This window comes from Saccopteryx bilineata, chromosome 5 (assembly GCF_036850765.1).
Source record: "Saccopteryx bilineata isolate mSacBil1 chromosome 5, mSacBil1_pri_phased_curated, whole genome shotgun sequence".
Classification (NCBI taxonomy): domain Eukaryota; kingdom Metazoa; phylum Chordata; class Mammalia; order Chiroptera; family Emballonuridae; genus Saccopteryx; species Saccopteryx bilineata.
The window spans coordinates 258,268,245-258,289,898 of record NC_089494.1 but is presented as its reverse complement, the minus strand read 5'-3'; the positions used below and the strand labels follow the sequence as shown (position 1 = coordinate 258,289,898).

Genomic DNA, 21,654 nt, shown 5'->3' with positions numbered 1-21,654 from the left:
TTTCACACTTGGGTACCAGCGAAAATAGAATCATTTCAGGGACTGCTAAAACAGAAATCACCCTAAGCGTATAAGCAAATTTGACTAAGATCACTGGGTCTATTATCTTCCTCTACCCTCAGGGCGGTTAACTCCTTGCAGGCTGGTACAAAATTTCCGGTGGACCCAACTGCAGATGAGCAGTTGGAAACTACAGATTTAATCCCTTCCCAGTCGCCCAGCTAAAGGTGGGAGGAATTGAGGAAAGATATTCCAAAGCAGCAACAAGCAGGTATGCTGGAAGGTATTCATTTGTCAGTTTTATTTTTTCTTTCTTAGTAGTAGATCAAGAAATGATGATGCATTTTTATAGCCAATAGCATCTTAGATTTGATGAAATATAGTATGACTTTTGTGTATATATGAAAATAGAAGGAAGTCCAAAGAAACAACATATCAAGGAGATAATATATCTGACTTGTGGGATTACAAGTGATACCCCCCCAACCCTATCGTTTGCTGTTACCTTCGACTTTCCACAATTGAGACATTACTTGTAAGACAAAAATATGATTACTTAGAGAACATTGAGATTTTATAGCATTTGTTTAAAAAAAAAATCAAGCTTCCTGCTAAGAGAATGTGGAAAGAGACTCACAGCTATAGCCACACGGTATACCACAGGTATAGCCACAGGTTACACGGCTCCCACTGCGACACCAGCAAGGCCAAGTACAGAAAACCCTCCGAGAAGCATGGGACCGTGGTCAGGCCTAGACGGGCTAACACGGAAGTTGTTCAGTGAGCCGTATAACCCCCCTGAGCTTCCGGTCCCCAATTATAGAACGGGGAGTCTGACGCACCTTCACGGGGCTGTCAGGCAACTGCGCGGAGGGTTTTCAGTTTTGTGCAACATTCATTTCCAAGGCTGTTAATTTGTGAAGTTCCTGTGTGTGCGTCTGTGTATCCTTTATGGGGGAGGAAGCAGGGATTTTAAGATGTGAAAACATGGAAAATTCTGGGTTCAATAAAGTTAGCCAGATTTCTTGGAAATCTGTTTTAGCATGTCCGATGAATTTCCCAGGACTGCAGTGAGAAAGCGCCTCTCACAGCTATTGTCTGTGCTGTACAGCTCCGGCTCCATCAACTGTTACTCCGGCTCCATCAACTGTTACTCCCTGCAGGGCGCTCCTGCAAGACGTCTCTGGCCGGGCCCATGTGATGGTGAGAATAGAACCCACCTGCTCCTCGGCTCCCAAGCTGCCCGAGAGGTGCTCACCTTGCTTGAAATACCCTTTTCCTAAGCAAAAGAATCTTCCTTCTTTCTGCCTGGAGCTAGTCCTTCGTGAGGCTTCCCAGAAAGGCCGTTTGTCCCCGCCTGCCCTGGGGCAAGCCACATCGCAGTGCCTGCAGCTGTTTGCTTTGTGCTGTGACCCCCCAGGAGGACTCGGGCTGATCTCGGTATCAGTGGTGTTGGGCATAAGATAGGAGCCCAACAAACGTGCAGTGGAAATGCTGCCTCTAGTGTTCCACCTGAGGAAAGCGTCTGTCAGTGGATTATGAAAAACTTCCTTGCATCACAAAGTCGGCTCAGCAGCAGTTTTAGGCAATGTAAGGTACTATTGCATGGATGAACAATTTAAAAAAAGGTGAAAGTGAAAGGAAAAAAGAGAAGGAAGTGAGCTTTTTCAGCATGTGAGTCCCAATGATCTCCCCACCTGCCAACCAATGTTAGGTTTTATCATTTGCTGAGATGTTTGGGCAAAACCTCTGTGCTGTGGCCCCTCAGGTCAGTGAGCACAACGAACAGCTAGGTACAGGGGTGCCTCCCTGCCGTGGGGTTTAGCAGGAAGAACGCGGGCTGCGGGCTTGAAGACAGTTCAGTCTCAGCTTTGCCAGTTCGCGGTGAGATCTTGCTGGTGGCATCTAACGCGAGGGTGATGTCACTGGCTCTTATTTTACACGGGAAAGTGGAGCAACACATCAAAGAGCACTGATTTCAAGAGAAGGAAGGGTTTTCACATGGAGAAATTTTAAAGTTAGAAAAAAAAAATTCTTACCACTAGAGTTTTGGGAAACATTTTATAATTTATATATAAAACCTCAGTAAGAAACCATGTAAAATGACAGAAATATTCACTTTACATTGAGTCAAAAAAAAATTTCACACAAACAATGTAAATTTTCATTACAAAACAAGAATATGAATAAAACATTTTAAAATAATCTCAATTATTTGGCAACTTATCACACCATTGCTAGAGACAAATTTGATCTTAAGAAAAGTTTGATCTTATGAAAAACGTAAGTTGGACAGTATGCTCATATGGGAGTTTAAAGATGTTTTAAAAAGGAGCCGGCTTCTCTCCTGAAGTGACCATGTAGGAAACAGGAAGTCCTGAAGCGTGAGAGGAGTGGCCGAGTCCTCGAAGCACTTCTCTTCACTGGAAAGACGATGGCGATGGCGTCAGGATGGTGATGACGCGGGATGGCCGCGGAGCAGCAGAGGGCACGGCGCCGAGGGAGGGGATTCCTCCGCGGCAGGGGGCGGGCCCTGACGGCACTGAACCAGACCTCTTACGCCAGTGGGGCTGGTAAGTCAAGTCACAGATGCGAGTATAATCTAGAAACGAGTTACATTCTTAAAACAGAGTCACAACTGTGAACAGAAAAGCAGTGGGGTCCCGTGCGCTAAACTACTTGACTTGAACACATGCGAGAAGGTTCTCTATTTCCCGCCAGGTCCCGTTCAGAGTTACAGGGCAGGCGGTCCTAAAACATTTCTACTAACGAGGCATAGCATTTAAAACCTTTTTATTTTTATTAAAAAAATAGTAAAATAAAATAAACAGATATATAGTAAAGTTCACAGGTAAGTTTTCTCTGTAAAATAAATAAAGTGTTCATTGATTAGCATCATACACAGAGTAAAATACAACCTATTTTTACATGTTTATATGCTGTACACAGATGACCAGTAGGCAGCCCGGTGTCGGATGGGCTGGGAGGGCTTGCGTTTGTGACCTGCCTTGTTGGGAAATCCCAATTTTGAATGTTAAAATATACAACTACTTTGAGTTCAGATACAAAGTAAACTTATTTTCCTTTATCTGAAATAAATGTACATAATATCTTCTATGAACAATAGTTTATAAAGCTGTTTAAAACATGACAAGAGAAAGCTTGCACCTAGGGACTTAGAGCACATGCATGTCCCTCCCCTGGTTAAAACACAGGCCTACGGCCCCGAGGCCGGGGCTCCTCTCTTCGGCGCGCTTGCGCAGGACAGGCCCGGAAGCGCAGGCGGGGCTGCAGGCTGGTGACCGCAGGCCGGTGACCGCAGGAGGGTTACAGGCCGGTTACCGCTTCACCGCTTTGCCTTCTTCGCTGGGGCTTCCTCCACCCGCTGCTGGCCCCGTGTGCGCGCGCCGGGGGGGCTGCCCTCCCTCTTGCGCTTGCTGGACGGGGAGAGCTGTGCCTTTGACCTGCGGCAGACAAGAGGCAGGCAGTGGTGAGAGTTAAGAGGAGCTGCTTCAAATGATTTGGGAGTTCTTTAAAAAAGAACAACCCAACCATAACATTTGAACTTGAGAGCCACGCAGAGAAAACCAGGTGAGGTTTCCATAGGGACAAGAGGCTAAGGTTTCCACAGGGCCAGGAGGCTAAGTGTAGAAGCACTCACGCTGACAGGTTATCTGTGACCGTGTCACACCGGAGCAGTGGGCACTCGTGCTCTGGCCCTGCCCGCCGCCCTGAGGTACTGTGCTGACCTCGGTCAAGTGGACCCGCTCCTCTGGTCAGACAGGTCCACACACACTGCCCCAGCAGAAAGGGCTGCACCTCTGTGGTCTGGAGAAGGGAGCGCACAGCCTTCCAGGGCAGTGTTCCAGCCTCCAGCTGGCGCCGCAGGGACTTCAGAGGCGTCTGGACCCTCGCCACCCTGCCATCAGGTCCCGGTGAACCTCCACCATCCTGCTCCCTATCTGTACGGACGTCTGCCTCTCCTTCTCTGGCTCTCTGAGGCGCTCCGAGGATCAAGTCGTCCGGAGTGAACTCACACAGTCCTTGACTCTTCACCCTCGACTTCTGCACCAACCTGGCCTACAAGTCCTGCCAAAGGGTCCCTTTTCCAAACACGTGATATTCTTTTCTATCTTCATGTTTTGGCATGTGATTTCCTTTCCTTTCCTTCCTCCCTCCTCCACCCCCCTCCTTTTTGAGTCACAACATCTCCTGTCTGGCAAACCTCACTTTATGCCCCAGTTCGAAAGCAACTCCTCGGGGAAGCGGCTCTTTGGAAACAACCCTTACCATGGTAATTTATCCACTGTTATTTTTTTTTTAACTTTCTTCAAAACTCTAGGTGGCATTATTTTAAAATAAAGTATTACCAGAACACACTAGAAAAAGCCCTGGCATCATATCCGTGAGTCCAGTTCATGCCACTTGGGTCTGCTTCCCTTTCTCTACACGGGGATGGCCATGCACACACATCGCAGGCACGCTGTGAGGAGCAATGTGACCAGAGATGTCAAAACGGGTTTTGTATGCTGTGAAGAATATGGCATATTCTGATGCTACAACGTCCAGAGAGCAAGACAAGTCTCTGATCTCTAAGAGGAAGCTTCTAGCTCAGAGCGGAACAAGGCTAATGTGCCTAAAGCACTGGCCACCCAGCGTCCGCTGCACAGCCCGCCAGAAGTCCTGCAGAAGGGAGAGGCGACGGACAGGCTGGCCGGGCCGAGGGCGGGTGGCCAGCAGTCAGGAAAGCCCCCGCCCAAGCCCAGGTAAGGGGGCGGCTCGCACAGCCCGTGGGCGCAGCCAGAGGACGAGGCTGCAGTGGGAGGGCCCGAGGTGGGCTGCTCTCTGCTACTCCATCGCCTGGCCAGCGCTCCAACTACAGCAGCAATGGTTCTGGGCTGTGCTGCTCGACCACACTGCACTGACTGACAGCTCCCTCAGTGTGGCCACTCAGGGAGAACAGACTTGCCTCTGGCCCCGGTGGACAGGGCCAGCATGTGAGCTTGCAGGGGTCAAGCACAGTCCTGTGCGGGAGGGCCAGGAGGCGAGGCCAGACTGGCAAAGCCACCGAGATGCCCTCTGCAGCCTCCCTGCCGTGTCTGGGGTAGGTCTCTGCTTGGGGAACCAGTGGTCCCCAAAGACAGTGATTAGCAAGACAAGAGTCCCCCAGGAACTCAGAAGAGCACTGTCACACCAAGAAGAGTCTCGGGGGCTCAAGAAGGCAGAAGTGTGAGCAGGGACTCCCCTTCCAGTACTTACTTCTGAAGAGGGAATTTTAAAAGGCAAATATGACAGCTACTTTTAGACCGAGAAGGCCCCTGGAACTCTCTCTGGGATGGGCCCTATGGTACAGGCTGATCTGTCCGTGACTACGGCCTGTAGACAGTGAAGAGGCCGCTGTTCTACACCTGAGTGCCAGGGTGACCTCCGCTGACCTGAGCCGCTGCACCTCACAAGCAGCAGGACTCGCCACGTCTCCTCTAGCACCAGGGCGGCTCCGAGAGCTGAGTCTCCAGGGATGAGACCACGGCACGCGTGGCTAATAACGCACCCGGCTGGAGGAGTTAGAGACCAGCTGATTTTAAGTCTTTATGTAAACATAAGACAATACCATGACACGTGTTCATAAGTGATACTATTGAAATAAATGTTCTAGAACTTTCTGATTACTCTTAGATAAGGAAGTTCCAGATGATGATACCAAGATTAACAGCTTGTGACTCACATTAGAAATGGAAAACATTCTCACTTTAGAAAAAGTTATTAAACCATAAAGTGATGTAACATTTCCCAACATGGGCAGTGGGGAGAGGACCCCGCCTGGTGCTGCCAGGCACAGTGACACGCGTGGGGCGGGGAGTGTACCAGGCATGCACTGGCTCAGACAAACCTAACAGCTTTCTTCCCTTCCGGGCTACGCCACACCCACGTGACCACGGCCCTCTTTTCCAGAGGTGCTGGCTACACCGGGGTTTGGGAGACACGGAATCGGCAGTTAAGCAATTTAAGAATGGTTATGGGCAGTTCCACGGGGCCGGCCCCCCCCACGGCATTGGTCAGAGGCACCTTCCGACAGTGACGGCTCCCGCCTGGTAGAGGTGTGCTGCTGGGTCGTTCTGTGTGTACCTGTGTCCTCACCCACGCTGACCAGCACGCGAGAGCCACCTGCTCACGTTCCGTAACTGTTTCTACAGGAATCGAATGTGTCCACCGAATAGTGTCTAACCGAGACCCGGCCGAGACTGGGGGTGGTCCTCGGTAATGGTCTAAGATGAAAAACAGGCTCTTCTAAAGAACCCAAGTGTCGGTGGGCTCAGAGCACGTGCTCTCTGGGAGACATGACATGGAAAGAAGCCACCTGTCGTGACGGAGAGCTGGGAAGGGTCTCTGGAAACTGCGGTGCCCTGTTACCTCTGAGCCTCTGCTCTGGTGACGGACCTGGTGGTGGCGCCTGGCGGCTCATCGTCATCCTCCTCTTCCTCCTCCTCCTCAGACTCCTGCTCTTTCTTGTCCTCGGTGGCTTCAGAAACAGATTTCTGGCGTTTCCTTTCTGGTTCTGAGGATTCTGTTCGAATAGAAAGGTAACACCTGGGTTGTATAATCCCCACAGATGCTTCCCAAGGCCAGACCGTGGAGCTGAGAACGTGGGCTCTCGGGTTTTCCGCTTCCCGCCCCCGCCCCTGGGCCGCACGCCTGTTGAGCTTAGTCTCAAACACAGCGGCTAGGCAGCTCCGCCGGCACTCGGCGGCCCGCACTTGTGACACGGGGTTAGAGCCATTTCACACGTATTTATGTAATATCAGGACTAGCCGGGCCCCACTCAATGGTTCCTCATCCAGAGGAAAACTCTTAAAACAGAGATTCTGGAACGAAAAGGCCCGCAATCAAAGGCCTGGTCGCGCGTACCGGCATCGTCGGAGGAGGTGAGTGAACGCTTGGGCTTCCTTCCTCTCCGACGCCCGCCCGAGGCGGCCTTCTCCTCGCCGTCCTCCTGGAAGCAACGGCATTAGAGCTGAAGGTGCAGTCACCGAGCTTATTTCTAAAGGGCGCTACTTGATAAGAAAATCAGCACTTACATGGCTTACACTTCTTTCTTGCAGGGCGCCTGCTTCTCTGTTGGACTCATCTTTAAGAAAAGGAAATCTCTGCGTTAACATTTACTGGTGTAAAGGGAGACGTCAGCAGTCCGGCGTGTGGGCTGCGGCTAACTGCACCTGTGCTGGTTAGTGCAGCTTACACACTTCTCCACTGCCTGGTTGTGAGCCAAGCAGAGCCTGAGTCGGAACACCTGGCACACAGGAACGCAAGTCAATGCCGCGGAAGACTTGTCACGAGTAAGCTTATATGATCTGGGCGAATTACTTAAATCCCGAGTCTCCGTTTCTCCATCTGTAGGATAAGGAGTTGGGTTTGACTGCCTTTATGGTCCCCTCTCAGCTCTAACCCTCTGAACCCAGAAAGTGAGGAGGAAGGGGCCATCGAGGGATCCCCCCACGATGCACCGGGAACTGCAGCTCAGGACGGCAGGTGTACCTGAAATCTCAATGTCACTCTGGAAATGCTGCACTCCCATTTTACAGTTAGGAAAAATGAGACTCCAGACACTTGATTTAAGCAATTTGTTCAAAGACATATAACTGAAAAGTTGGGTGACAGCTAGAATTATCTAGCTCCAAATACTTACAGTATGATAACTAAAAAAATAATTATAAGATGGTGTTAGGTTGTATATGCCTGTTCCTTACGTATTTGCTTTCTGTAGGTGTTAAAATTTTCTGAGACTATATCTTAGAAAAATGAACTTTAGTTCAATTCACTATCTTCAAATAGCTAAAATTCTGGGATAGGTGTAAGACACTCAGCAGCCCAGATCCTTCGCATGGTATTAGTGAACAGGCTGCAGCAGCTGTCTTTCGGCAAGTTCCATATACGAACTTCCATGGAAGAGCTGAACCAAGGAAAAGGCCCACAAAGGGGAATCCTGTCCTGAACTGGTCATCACCACCCAGACTCAGAAAATCACTGCTGAACAACAGTGCCACACAAAATCAGACAGCTGAAGTTAGAATCTTCAAAGGGCTTTCAAGTCATAAAAATTATGTTATATGGATTTTAAATATTATGAATAAAAATTGGTTGAAAGCTAAACCTAAGCAGAATCTTCTTTTTATAAAACAAGCAAACCTCAATCTTCCAAGAGATAAGAAAAACTCAAGTATCATCACAAATAGTTAAATGCGGAGAAATTGTATCATTCTACATGTGCTTGACCTTGGTGATCAGAATACATTCTCTCCCGATTTGGCCACGCTATCTTTGACCCAAAATAGCAGTCACCCCCATTTTTTTGCCCATATCAACCCTTTAAAACCCACTAATGGCTCTTGTTGCTCTTGTGTACAATTATTAAACCATGAAATAAACATACACAAGTAAAAACAGTCTGGAAAATGCAGGCAACAGTAACAGATTAACATGGATGTTACCCTACCAACCAGAGCTAATCATCAGGATTTGGAGCAAGGACAAAAATACTCGAAACAATTGTTATCTCTTGCATCCTGGCTTTGTAAATGGCAAAGACTTTTTCAAAATTCTTCTTCTGAGAACAACAGGCTCTGGAACTCAATCCCTGTCTTCCCGATAAGAGCACCCGGTTCCAGGCTGATCATTTCCCCCTCACGTGTCCAGGACACTATGCTTTGCACAGGCCAAGGGCCTTCCTGAGTTTGCTTTCTCTCGCCTGCACCTGCTCTCTGAAGGCTGCCCAGACTCCCCTCACCGAGAGTAATTCAGAGCACAGGAAGAGCCAACAGGCACAGCCTCTCAAGCTATCAGGACAACTGTCTTCAGCAAGGAGGCCCCCCACCTCAGGGAGGAACAAGGGGCGGGGACAGCCGCCCCACACCGGCCTCCCGACCCTCCCGACAGCACAGCACGCGCAGAGCAGCCCCCCAGTACAGACCTGTCTGCGTCACCTTCGGCTTGCTGCCAGGCGGAGACTGTTCTGCCTAAATTCAAACAAACAAACACGACAGTGAAGCCAGCTGTATCATTGTCACGCAGGAAGAAGGTTTGGGACCTCTATATTGTATAGCAGGCAGAACAGCGGGGTCCCATTTTCTGTGGGCAATGAGGCACACCAGGCGAACATGGACGCCGTGCCTGTCCGGGCTGCCGCGTCCCCACCCCCCCGCAGTGCGGTCCCCGGCACTGGGGGACAGCAGCACACCCCTGCTAGCAATCCCAGCCCCAGCGGACCAGCTCGCCCACCGGGGAGCGCGTTCACGGTGCCTCTTTGGCTCTGTGCTCTCAGTTGCTCTATGACATCCAAGGAAATGGGAGTTTCAACAGGGCCACATGACCGGTCCAGCACCACAGGCCCGAGAGTGGCGGAGCTGAGACTCCTCGGTCAGCGGACGTGTGTCTGTCCTAGTGATACTGTCACCGAACTCATGCATGGAATCTGGACACAGTGATCTGGCTGGGTATATACACTAGAGTCAAAGATAAAGACTGCTGAAGTTGTATAAACTACCGCTGAGGATTCATTACAAAAGAGACGCCACTGAGAGCAGTGACATAGGGAGACAGACACTGAGCGTTTCCATAGAAGGCACGAACGTTTTTAAGCATAGCCTAAAAACCACGAACACAGCAGGTTTCTGTCCTTTAATCAAGGGTGACCACAACAGGGTGAGTCCCTAGAAAATTTTTACTGTAGCCAAACTCCCAGGTGAGGAAGGGACCAGACTGAAGAACTAATAATGTTTATGTAAAAATATTAGTAATCAGGTATTACTTGAGTGGTTATTCAATGGTTTATTTTTAAATAGTCTTTGAAAGCTTTTCAAATACTTAAAAAAAAAATAAGGTTACTTAAAATATTAGAGACGGCAGTATACCCTTTCTAGGTCAAGAGCAAATACTTGAAGAAGTCTCCTTTCGCAATTACTTACAGTGACAATGCCCGTATCTGTTTTGCAGTCTTCCTCTAAAATAAATGCAGAAATAAATCCCACTTAGGAAACCAGTTTGAAAATGTCTTGTGTTAACTAAAAACCCACCAAATACCTACTTGTTTTTAATGCTGTTTCCACAGGGTATTTACGAGGTCTTCCCCTCTTTCTTTTAATAACTACTGGCTGATCTCCCTAAGGGGGAAAGGGAAAAAAATGTCATCCTCTATGACACAAATAATATCTCATTTTCCTAGAATGAGAATTAGACTTTCTTCCTGTGATGTTTCAAGTCCTGGCTCTGTCACCAAATAAGCAAAGGGCGTGGGCTCAGTGCGTCCCTCCCCAGCGACAGCGGCAGTGTGGACCCCAGCCCGGAGGCGCTGCGGTAACCAGGTAACGAAAGTCAGCGCCCCGGGTAAGCTTTCCCTTCTGTAACAGACGTGTACCTCCGCTTAAATTCAGCTCTAGTCCATGTCACTTGTGACCAAACGTTACTCCTTATAAAGGACAAAGGAGGCCACCGAGTTTCTCCTCCAGGTAAGTATGAGAAAGAGAGAGACCTCTGCGAGGACGGGCAAACTTAGCAATGGTTATCAGGGTCTGGCTGGGGCGCAGGTTGTTCCCCTTGATTTTTGGGCCGGCCCCAGGCCTCTGCAGCCTCCCACGCCCCCTGCGGCCGCTGCTCCCATTCTGTCTCTGCCGGGACTGCCGCCTGACCTGGCAGAGGCCGCCCAGCGCGAGGCTGGCCCCGTGTGGCTGTGACAGAAGTAGGTCTCATATGAATGTTTGGATGAAATGAAGATGAAGAGAACAAAATTAATCAAAATGACACGGATAAATGCCCTGTATGAATGGTGGCCCACTGGAGTTTTCTTTCTGCTCTCTTTTTAAAAGAGAGCTCTTTCAACTCCTTCACAAAGAGTCAAGAAAACTTCAGGTAAAGAGCACTGAATGCGTCTCGCTCTGAGGCTTTGAGCAAACCTGCACAGACACAGATGGCCTCCCGTACCTCCTGGGACTTGACGCTGTCGTCGTCATTGTGCTCTGTCCTCTCGCCGGTGGCTTCACTGCTGCTGTAGTCATCTGCAGAAACGGCAGGGCTTGGTCACCGCCGGCGACCCTGGTCCGCAGACAGCTGTGACACCGCCGTGGCGAGCAACGTGGGCCCATCACACGCGCACATGCACACACACACTCCACGCCCCGGCCTATGCCACCAAAGGTCCTGAGCCAGCCTCTGGTTAACTGGGGAGCACCGCACTTTGGGTAGAACAGGGTGCAAGTTAGAAGCCCTACGCATATGAAGCAGGTGCCAGACCGGACCACCCAGGGGAAGCGAGGAGAGAACGCCGCACCAGTTGACGTTCTGGCCGGAGACGCCGGCCGCTCGAAGGGCGTGCGCGCTCACGACAGCCCGTCTCAGCAGACGCCGGCCGCTCGAAGGGCGTGCGCGGTCACGACAGCCCGTCTCAGCAGAGGCCGGCCGCTCGAAGGGCGTGCGCGCTCACGACAGCCCATCTCAGCAGACACCAGCCGCTCGAAGGGCGTGCGCGCTCACGACAGCCCGTCTCAGCAGACGCCAGCCGCTCGAAGGGCGTGCGCGCTCACGACAGCCCGTCTCAGCAGACACCGGCTGCTCAAAGGGCGTGCGCGGTCACGACAGCCCGTCCCAGCAGACGCCAGCCGCTCGAAGGGCGTGCGCGCTCACGACAGCCCACCTCAGCAGACGCCGGCCGTTCGAAGGGCGTGCGCGCTCACGACAGCCCACCTCAGCAGACGTGCCCCTCACCTCTGTCTTCCATGGCCCGCAACGCAGCGCTGCTGGCGTGGGGACTTCCGTTAAACGATTCCTCCAAGTCGCCAGAGTTCTCCTCCTACAGGGGGTTGGACAAGGCAATAAGCATCTTTTTCACACTGCCTCCCTACAGCCTCCCCAAGTTTCCTTTCTATTCTGGACACAATTTCCCAATGCTCTTTTAGAAGAGTTTGTGGCAAACTGTTTTTAAAAAGCAACTATTGCTGTTGTTTGTATAACATAAAAGATACAAGTTTTGAAGGCAGAAGAACAGGAGGTAAAGTTCAACTATAAAGCACCAAGGCCACTCTCTTTTCTTCCCTGCAAAATGGCACTCCCCCCTCCCTCACCCTGCGCCTGCCTGCCAGAGAAACTCCAGAGAGAGACAGGGATGTGCAACGGGCTTCTTCTCGTGGGGGGGGGGGGGGGGGGGGGAGCGGCTGCTGAGAAAACGCCGGGGCGGCCCGTGTTCCGGCGCTGGTGGAGAGCAGCGCTCTCTCCACGGGGGAATTACTCCCTTCGGTTGCAAAGAGTTCTGAGCATGAAACACCACAATGTTTACATTATAATATTAATATGGAAATAAAAATATAAAAGTTAAACTTAGACTACTGCTAATACTGATAATTTCCTCTAAAAATTTTTATCTATATATGTGACTTCTTTTTTAACTGAAAATGGTGGGAAAATACAAAGATGCCCTTCACTCAGCGTCTCTCCAAATCCCGGACCCCTGCTCCGCACAGGGCAGGGGTGACGGCCTTAAGGACCCCTTTTTCCTTTGCTACAACCAATGGGCATTTGTAACATGTGACTTTCTCTCTTTAGTTGTTAAAATTCCTTTTCTACTTTTTAATACTTAGTTCATCAGTTATTGAGAGGAAAAGGGGACTATGAACTAGTTTTAGTGACTAGAAGTCAGCTCCATATATTGATATTTCTATAAGCTGACTTAAATCCTTTTGGAACCAGGTAGAAAACAAATTAGGGAAAGGGAGAGAACAAGGAGACGGAGCTCATTCGGAATGAGACACTGAGAAGAGCTATGAGACACTGAGAAGTGCTATGAGACACCGAGAAGGGCTATCAGGTGTATCTCAGAATGGAAGGGCGCCCCAAAGAGGTGTCTACCAGCAGGCGGAGCAAGCTGGGCTGAGGGCTAGAGAAGGTGGCGCAGAAGTAAAGACTGCGAGCCACTTCCCTGGACAAAAGGTGATGGGGAAGGTGATGGGGAAGGTGATGGGGAAGGTGATGGGGAGGGAGGGCCCGCCCGTTCTCGATCGGCAAATGTTTCAGGGGCAGGAGATACGGCAGTTAGATACTCAAGTTTTGAAATAACACACGACAGTGCATTTCCCTATTTGGTGTAGAAACACCTTATTACACTCAGCAGGAAAGCACCCAGACACCTAAAGAAGTCAACAGTGACTGAATAAAACCCATGCAAGGGTTATATCTAAAGCTGTGATGAAATACAATCATATAGTATAATATTATGTAAGTCTACAATGGAAACCTGTATCATTTTATTACCCAATGTCACTCTAAAAATTTAGTAAGAAAAAAATGGTACCTGGATTTCTATTAGTGTCTACCTTATAACAAACATATTAAATGAGATTATTTTTCTGTAAAAAATAAAAAAATAATAAAGTGCAACATTTGTTTCTCTTCTGAGTCTTAAACATAGACACTTTCTTTTTTTCTAATATGGCAACTGTGGTTAGAAGTACATACATAAAAGGAAAACTGGAATGAGAAAACGGAGTCAGTGAGCAGTGACGCAGTCAGGTCACTACCAAGGTTTAACTCTCAGACGCAGATGAATACCTTCGCGTCCCGCGGCCCGCAGTCAGTGCTCTGCCCCGGTGCCGCTGCTATTACGGGATCCAGGGTGTCGGAACTATCATCTATAAATCAGTTTGGACAGAAGCACAGAGGAACAAAAGCTAAATGAAAAACGAAATGCATAGTTTTATTTTAAGACAGGCTGAGATGTCTTTCTTAGTCTCGTGATACAGCGAAGCTAGTTATTCTAAATGTGAGTACAAGGTCATGTGAACTGAGCACTGAACACTGGCCCTGGCCAAGCCAAAGCAATAAATAATAATATGAAAGTCCACAAATGCTCAAATGACACCAAAAATATCACAGCTGTTCTATGGAAAGGGCTAGGCACGTAGTCCTCAGAGACACCTTCCCTCCCCACCGATGGCCAGAGAGGCAGTTTAGTGATTACGGTCATGGGCTTGGCTGGGACGCTCTGAGAACCTGATTTCCCTTATTAAACGGTGACAATACCTGGCACCTAGTTACTGTCAATGTGTATCAAGTACCATGAATAATACCAAGATATTGTACAGACTCAGTAATTATAAAAAGTTACCTTTCTCACCAAAAATGTTACGGTTAAGTATTTATTGAATTTGTACTTGTTGTCAGGGATTCAACTGTTCAAGTCTCTGCACTGTCCAGTATGGTAGCAGCCACTAGACACACGTGGCTATTGAAATTTAAACTGCTTTAAGTGGAATGCAATGAACTACTTCAGTTCTCCTTTTACACTGCGCACAGGAGGCGCTCAGCGCTCACACAGACCAGTGGCTCCTGCACTAGACGGAACAGACAGCATATCCATCACAGCGCAGGTTCTCCAGGATGGCACAGCTGCTGACCAGCAGGAAGACCACGGCACGGGGCGCTTCCTCAGCCTGCAGGGCCTTTGCTTCTGATCTAATGTGAGGAGCTCGGTGCCGCCTGGCTGGCTCCGAGGCCTGGGTTAGGGACGGAGCCCACATTATGAGTTCCAGGAGGTAGGTCTTGACCTCGTTTCCAGATCAAGTCCAGAAAGACCCCCGAAGGTGCCAAGCTAGTCCGGAAACTGGCCTCAGGAGCTGGGAAATAAAGATTACAGCTCACCCTTGAACAACGCGGGCTAGGGTTGTTAAAATCCGTGTATACCGGCTAGACCCGTGCAGTTCAAACCCACGTTGCTCGAAGGTCAGCTGCACGCCGATCCTCAGCTGGGAAACCGTGCACGCACAGGGCTGACTTACTGCTACCCTCGGGTTTCAACTGCGTCGGGGCCCACAGGGCAACTGTACTACCCTCTAGAATTTTCTGTTACTGACCCACTAGTTTGCATGTGAAAACAGCATGACTGTCAAAGGTGTGTGGAACAGGAAGACGTATAGTCTAAGTACCCAGCTCGTCTTCTGAAGAGGGGTAATGCTTCTTCCTCTTCCTCCGAGGCGCATGCCTGTCCTTCTCCACCTGGAATGGAGGACTCTGTTAAAGGCACTGGAGTTGGCATCCTGTCCACCAAAAGGGGCACAGTAGTGTCTAGTCTCTGGAATACATAACTAAATAATTTTTTTTTTTTTTGGTATTTTTCTGAAGTTGGAAATGGGGAGGCAGTCAGACAGACTCCCGCATTCGCCCGACAGGGATCCACCCAGCACGCCTACCAGGGAGGGTTGCTCTGCCCATCTGGGGTGTTGCTCTGTTGCAACCAGAGCCACTCTAGCGCCTGAGGCAGAGGCCACAGAGCCATCCTCAGTGCCCAGGCCAACTTTGCTCCAATGGAGCCTTGGCTGCAGGAGGGGGAGAGACAGAGAAGAAGGAGAGGGGGAGGGGTGGAGAAGCAGATGGGCGTTTCTCCTGTGTGCCCTGGCCGGGAATCGAACCCGGGACTCCTGCACGCCAGGCCGATGCTCTACCACTGAGCAAACTGGCCAGGGCCTAAATTTTAAAACCTAGAATAACACTTTGGCATCTGGAGGTTTGCATTAGACTAAGCTTAAGTCTTTCCTTTTTTTTTTTTTGGATTTGAATGTAAACCCATAAAAAATGCTCAAATCTGTTTCTGGTTACCAATGATCTTTTAACAGTTCAAAATACATTTAAAAAAGTATTTCTCACATTACCATCTCTGAAGTGAAGCTATGTCTTACAAGTGATGGCCTGTCATAAATTAACTGGGAGTTTCTTCCTCTCTCAGTGGCCCATGGGAGGGTGAGGAAAGAAGTATCCTGATTATAAAACATGGACACATCCACATGACCTGGGGGCCTGATAACACCCCCCCCCGAAACCACAGGTAACGTGAGGTGGAGGGCTCTCAGCACCTGTTTCATGTTCCACACACACAGAGAAGGAAAGGCTTTGGGTGCCGCTGAGAGCACGGGACAGAACAAGAAACCCGAGTGTCTCAGGAAAAGCACCTCTCTAGGGTCCGCTTCATCGCTGTGGCCTCCCACGGCGTCTGTGTCATCTTCTCTACCGCCGGGCATCTCTGAGCAACAAATACAAAAAAGAAGAGCACCCTGAAGCATCTACTCATCCTCACGCTATTTCAGGAAGGTGTCTGGCAGGGGGAGGGAGAGGGAGGGACACACTACAGACGACTGACGGGACCTCATGACAAGGAAGTCGGGGCGTCCTGTGGCTCCCACTTGTGGATGCGAGTGACGGGTCAGGGCGAAAGAGGGTCTGGACGCCGCTCAGCGGGCGCCCGGCCACCTTCTCCCCACTCGCACAGCAGCACAGCCTGAAGCGTCCCAGGAAAACAGGCAGGTATCACGTCCCAGTCACCAGGTGAGCAAACGTCCCACACCACATGGCAATACCAGGTATGGGAGCAGGTGTGCAGTGACAACTGAAAACCACTGGGGGACAGTTTGGCACATTCAGCAAAGTTGAAGTGGTGTCTATACACCCAGCAGCTCCACACCTAGAGTGACAGGTGCACTCACGACGGTGCACTGGGAAATACGTACAGGGTCGTGCGTGGAGTCCTTTCTGTAACTGGGATAAGTTACAAAAAACCCTCAAGAAGCAGAAAATAATAGCTGGTCTATTCACAGATGGAATACTGCAGAGCGATGGAAGAGTAACTGGAGGCAGACACATCACCATGACGACAACTCAGAACACAGCGCTGAATGAACGCACGTGCTGCAGACCGCTCTCTAGCGTGAGGCCCTCTTCCTAGAGCGCGCACCACTGACTCCGCTTGTATGGGAGCAGGCACAGCAAACGCAGCAGGTCCCCAGAGTACAGGAAACTGGAAGGGTATACTGGGTATTCAACTGTATCTGCAACATTTTTTAAAAGGCGTCTGAAGCAAATATACTAAATTTTAAGATATGACAAAAGTAGGTGATGAGTATGTGTGTTTCATAACTATTGCTACTTTACTTCAGTTTGAAACACGGTATCACACATTATAAAAATAACTGTATGGGGGATGAAGACCGCTTTCTCCATTGTTGGAACAGAGAATTAACAAATTGGTAGGAATAAACAGAATTCTATGTTCTGCTTCACAAGAGAATTTTCTCTCTGAATTGGCTGCCTCAGGAAGCGAGGCCGGACCCCTAGGAGAGGACCTTCACAAAGGGGACATCCCTTATCCGTGCCAAACTGAGACAGCCTGTCCAAAGTTAACCCAGTTGAGGGTGTGGAGAAAAGGGAACCCCCTGCCCTGACGGTGGGAACGCAGACTGGCGCGGCCCCTGTGGAAAGCAGTACAGCATTTCCTCAAACCATTAAAGATGCAGCAGCTTATGACCTAGCAATTCCACTTCCAGGAATGTATCCAAAGAAACCCGAGGCTAATCGAAGAATACATGCACCCTGGGGCACACTGGAGCGTTATTTACAACAGCCAGGATCTGGAGGCAGCCCAAGCGTCCTTCAACAGGTCAGTGGGTAAAAGAGCTGTGATACATTTACACTACAGAGTATTACTCAGCTGTATACAAGAAAATTTTACTCTTTGCGACAACATGGATGGACCTAGAGAGCATGCTCAGTGAACTAAGCCAGTCAGAGAGACAAGCAGCACACGATCACCCTCCCATGTGGAATCTAACGAACAAGATGAAGTCAATGCAGAGCAGAGACAGACTCAGGGAGAGACAGCAGGCTGACCGCTGTGGCGGCTGAGGCGGGGAGGTGACAAGGAGGCGGTGGCAGGAATGAGCAACCCAGGGGAAAAAAGAGAAAGAAAGAACCCAGGGGTCCGACCTCAGGGCGGGGACCGCGCAGGGAGGGGCGAGGGCAGGCGGAGGAGGGAAGGGGGATAAATGGAGATGGGTAGATGCCTGACTTGGGGAGGTGAGCACATAGCAGTGTACAGATGACGTGTTGTAGAATCGTGCACCTGAAACACGTACAATTCTGTTAACCAGTGTCACCCCAATAAATAAAAAAAAAAAAAGTCAGCAATTCAAGCCCCTTGCACAGAACCCCTCCTGCAGCCCAGACCACAGGGGACGACGCGTGTCCGCACAATGGACTGAGTCCGCTGCGAGGTGGCTGGCCCGGCTGCGGGGCTGGGGCAAGGCCTCCCCTGGAGGCTGCATGGCCCCGACCCAGCCCTGGGGCCCCACGGCCCAGCTGGGAGCACTCACCTTCCCGGACTGCAGCCACGCGGGAGGAAATCCACCAGGTACCCGGCACAGGGAAGGCGCTTCCTGAATGGTCATTACAATTACTGCTAGGAAACTCACTAACTTACCTTCTTGGTTAGATTTGCTGTGAATGCCTTCATCTGTTCTGGAGCCTGAAGTTTTGACCTAAACATACAACAGAAAGCGTCAAGGACAGTCTCGGATGTCTGGAAGGCTCAAAGAAAGGTGGCTGACGCAGCTGGCCGTGTGGGAGTGCTGACGGCGAGTACCTGTGCTTGCTGATGTCACCGAGAAGTCCGAGAGCGCAGAGCACCCTCCTTTGGGAGAGGCTTCCCTGCAACCAATCATCTTCCCACCACGTTTATGCGCCTTGTCTTTAAAACGACTTTGGCAAAGGAGTAAGAAATAAGAGAAAATATTTCTGAAGTCTATGAATTCTCTTCCCATCCAATGATCCCTCATGATTTTCATGTTTCTTTACTTAAAAAGGCTAAAGGATTCTGTCACTCAGTCATAAGATTTCCCTTTGGCAGACTTTGTCAATTGTACTTTTTGTTTCTTTTTTTCTTCATCATCGTGGTTTTTTTGTTTTTGTTTTTTAATTGAGGGGACATCTCAGAATATTCTACAACTTCCCAAACCCAAGTTACAGAATTCCATGCATATCAAGGACAGCTAGGCCTGGATGGGGAAAGGCAGCCGCTGGGCTTCCTAGATTCAGGGAAACTGAGGCAGGGCGGAACAGGCGCCTTGCTGGCTCTGCAGGGCAGACCGGAACCCAAGCTGGAGGGCCTTCTCTTCCTCCTTACTCAGCAGACAGGGTGGGGCTTCCAGCTACAGAAGGGACGGTGGCCGGGGCAGGCAGGCCCCAATGCCAGCTGCTTTACTTCAGGGGCCCCGACCTTCAGGGGCCCCGTCCGTCAGGGGCCCCAGCGAAAAGGTGGCAGTCTGCAGTGTACGAGCGTCTTACGACACGTCTGCTCCTGGTGTAGTACCAGGTCCCCTCCCCGATCAACGCCTTCAGAAACACAAAATAATTCTCTTTTAAGCCCACAAAAAAATTCTCTTTTAAGCCACATGTGAAAAAAAAAATGTATATGTGATCTTTATGTTTGGCATCTTAAGAAAAGCTTTCCAAAAAGAGTCCACTTTAGTTCTTAAAATGCCGTCTTCTGGTCTGCAGCACCACGACCCATCTGGGTCCCAGTGGGTTTGTGATTCCGCTGGAGGAACAACAGAGAAAGCCCAGCTCGCTGGGGGGCTCCATCGGCCCCTGCAGCACCTGATCTCCTGGCCGAGCGCCTGGGCCTTCTACACCCTTAGCTTGATTTCACGACATTGCCTAGATTCAGGGCTGTTGAATGAACAGTGACTTTTCTTTCTTTCCTTTTTAAGAAAAACAACTGTATCTCAGGACATCAGTGGATATAGTTGAAGGTAAAAAAGGACAAGTAAAAATTCTGGTCAGTGTGTGTTGAGCTGGAGTGGAGACCATGCCACCAGCGCCTCCTGTCCCCTATGGAAACGCACAGACGGCCCCTGCCCAAGCTGCCCCTCTCAGTCCCCTGCAAACACTACACCCAACAGCCCGACAGCGGTGACAAAACCCAGCCCCGAGCGGCTCACCTGCAGCGACTCGTTGCCCAGCCACGGCTCCCTGTGTAGTTCAGCTGTTCAAAAACACAAATGGGAAGTAAGACAACTGGAACTGTTTCTGAACCACAAAGAACCTAACTTAGCGACGTCCGGGCAGTCAGGAAGAACACGCTCAGTGGCCTGGCCGCCTCTGTGACCGACAAAGCTCGGGCCCCTCCCTGTCTCTGGGCCGTGTCTGTCCCATGACCAGGAACTCAGGCACGGCGCCTGGTCTCCCTCCCGTGCTGGCGCTGGTCCCTGTGGCCATCGGCACCAGTGTCTGAGGCTCAGAAGAAAGACGGAAGGCCTCGGCGGACGCTGGGCCACGGGGTGACCAGGGTGACACTGGCTCATTTAACAATACTGCCATCAACTGAAAAGTCAGGTCTTACCCCTGCAAACTGCAACAGTCTATTTATAGTCTGTGGAAACTTGAAGTACAAGGTCTGCTGTTTCTACTCAACAGTAACAGCATACATTTTTCTTTTAAACAACTTCCTTTTACGTAAGTAGGTCTCTTATTGAACCGTACCTACACACAGTAATCGGAATGTATCTGTGGGAACAAAGGACTTCGGAACCTCCAAAATATTACCTTTTTGACAAATTAACAAGTGGGATGTTAATTATCTGTACTGTAACACACAGATACAAATTTACCTAATGCCTCTGAGTTTTAGGGACACTGACCATCCTTAGGCCTTAAACACGCTAGCATGAGGAGGTTACCAGGTCTCGGGGTGTCCTCCAGGCCTGCCTGATAGACACTCCTGCCTGGGAGGCCCTCCACATCACAAACCCTGAGGGCTGCCGGGGAAGGCCCCGCCTGACCGCCCGGACCGTCCTGGTGAGGACTGACATACTCTCCCCCTTGGACACACCGTCCGCTTGCCTCTTCCGCCTAACGCACACCTACGCATCCTACGGTATCCGGCTCCCAGAGGGATGAGACCGGTGCTTCCTAACCCACACTGATGTCTTCTTGGGCCTCCCAATTCACTTTTATGGAAATAATTAGGGGGAAACACATGGTTACATGCACGTGGAAGTTCACTCAGCTTTATTTATAATAGTAAAAACTGTAAGAACTGGATATTGCTGAAAGATCTAACAATGGGAAAATGTATTATAGATCACTATTCAGCTAAGAGAGGAAGTCAATCTGTAAACAAGGACAATGAAGGCTGCTCACACATATGGCTGAGTAAAAAAAAGGAAATGATATATAGCACAGTATAATATCACGGTTTTACTTTTGTTTACATAGTTGTATTTAAGGTGGGCTCACATGAGGAGAACTTTATTATGCATTTCTATGTATCTTACTTTACAATTAAAGAAGGGGGGAGAGAGAGGTTGGGTCAGCATAAACCCAGGCCTTCCCACGGCCCTCCCCAGCGGAGCTCACCCCAGACCGTGCCGTCCCCCTCTGCGCGGCCATCTCAGCGAGCCCTGAGGGCAGAGACGGCAGTCGCCACCTTGGGGTCCTAGCAAGGAGTGGCTGCAGGCTGCAGACGCCTTTCCTAAATGAGCCAGCCAGCCAGCCGTGACCACAGCAGGCAGCAAGGCAGGCAGGCAGGCGCAGGACCCTTCTGGGGCCGGAGCAGGAGTCTGCTCAGAGCAATCTTCTTTTTGCGGCAACGATTTGGGGCTATCGGCTTTAAACAGTTCCCTTGTATCAAACTGCCTGACCGTTCGTTCATAAGAAAAGGTGTGCACTGAAAACGACACAGCAGGGCCCTCTTTCTCCTTAAAGAGGGAGAGGCGACGTCACACAGCCCGTCTGCACGTTATTAAGAACTGCTCTTTTAACTGCCATGAAAGGCACAACCACACCCAGGGAAAA

The 21,654-nt window shown here is 50.1% G+C and overlaps 1 protein-coding gene across 2 annotated transcripts in view; it reads right to left on the bottom strand.

The window, feature by feature from the left end:
* Positions 1-2,056: 2,056 nt before the first annotated feature.
* The window catches only part of BOD1L1 (biorientation of chromosomes in cell division 1 like 1), a 50,067-nt gene continuing 30,469 nt past the window's right edge, over positions 2,057-21,654 (bottom strand). The window contains exons 13-26 of one of the 2 annotated variants that reach the window (XM_066232601.1): positions 19,800-19,843; positions 18,281-18,338; positions 15,981-16,051; positions 14,961-15,030; positions 13,588-13,667; positions 11,752-11,836; positions 10,972-11,045; positions 10,079-10,154; positions 9,960-9,994; positions 8,966-9,011; positions 7,077-7,126; positions 6,907-6,991; positions 6,412-6,565; positions 2,057-3,464 (exon numbers count right to left, since the gene is read on the bottom strand). In XM_066232601.1, the coding sequence (XP_066088698.1) occupies positions 3,347-3,464; positions 6,412-6,565; positions 6,907-6,991; positions 7,077-7,126; positions 8,966-9,011; positions 9,960-9,994; positions 10,079-10,154; positions 10,972-11,045; positions 11,752-11,836; positions 13,588-13,667; positions 14,961-15,030; positions 15,981-16,051; positions 18,281-18,338; positions 19,800-19,843 (1,046 nt within the window). In that variant the 3' untranslated portion in view covers positions 2,057-3,346. The remainder of the gene's footprint in view (positions 3,465-6,411; positions 6,566-6,906; positions 6,992-7,076; positions 7,127-8,965; positions 9,012-9,959; positions 9,995-10,078; positions 10,155-10,971; positions 11,046-11,751; positions 11,837-13,587; positions 13,668-14,960; positions 15,031-15,980; positions 16,052-18,280; positions 18,339-19,799; positions 19,844-21,654) is intronic. The other variant, XM_066232602.1, reaches the window with a different exon arrangement.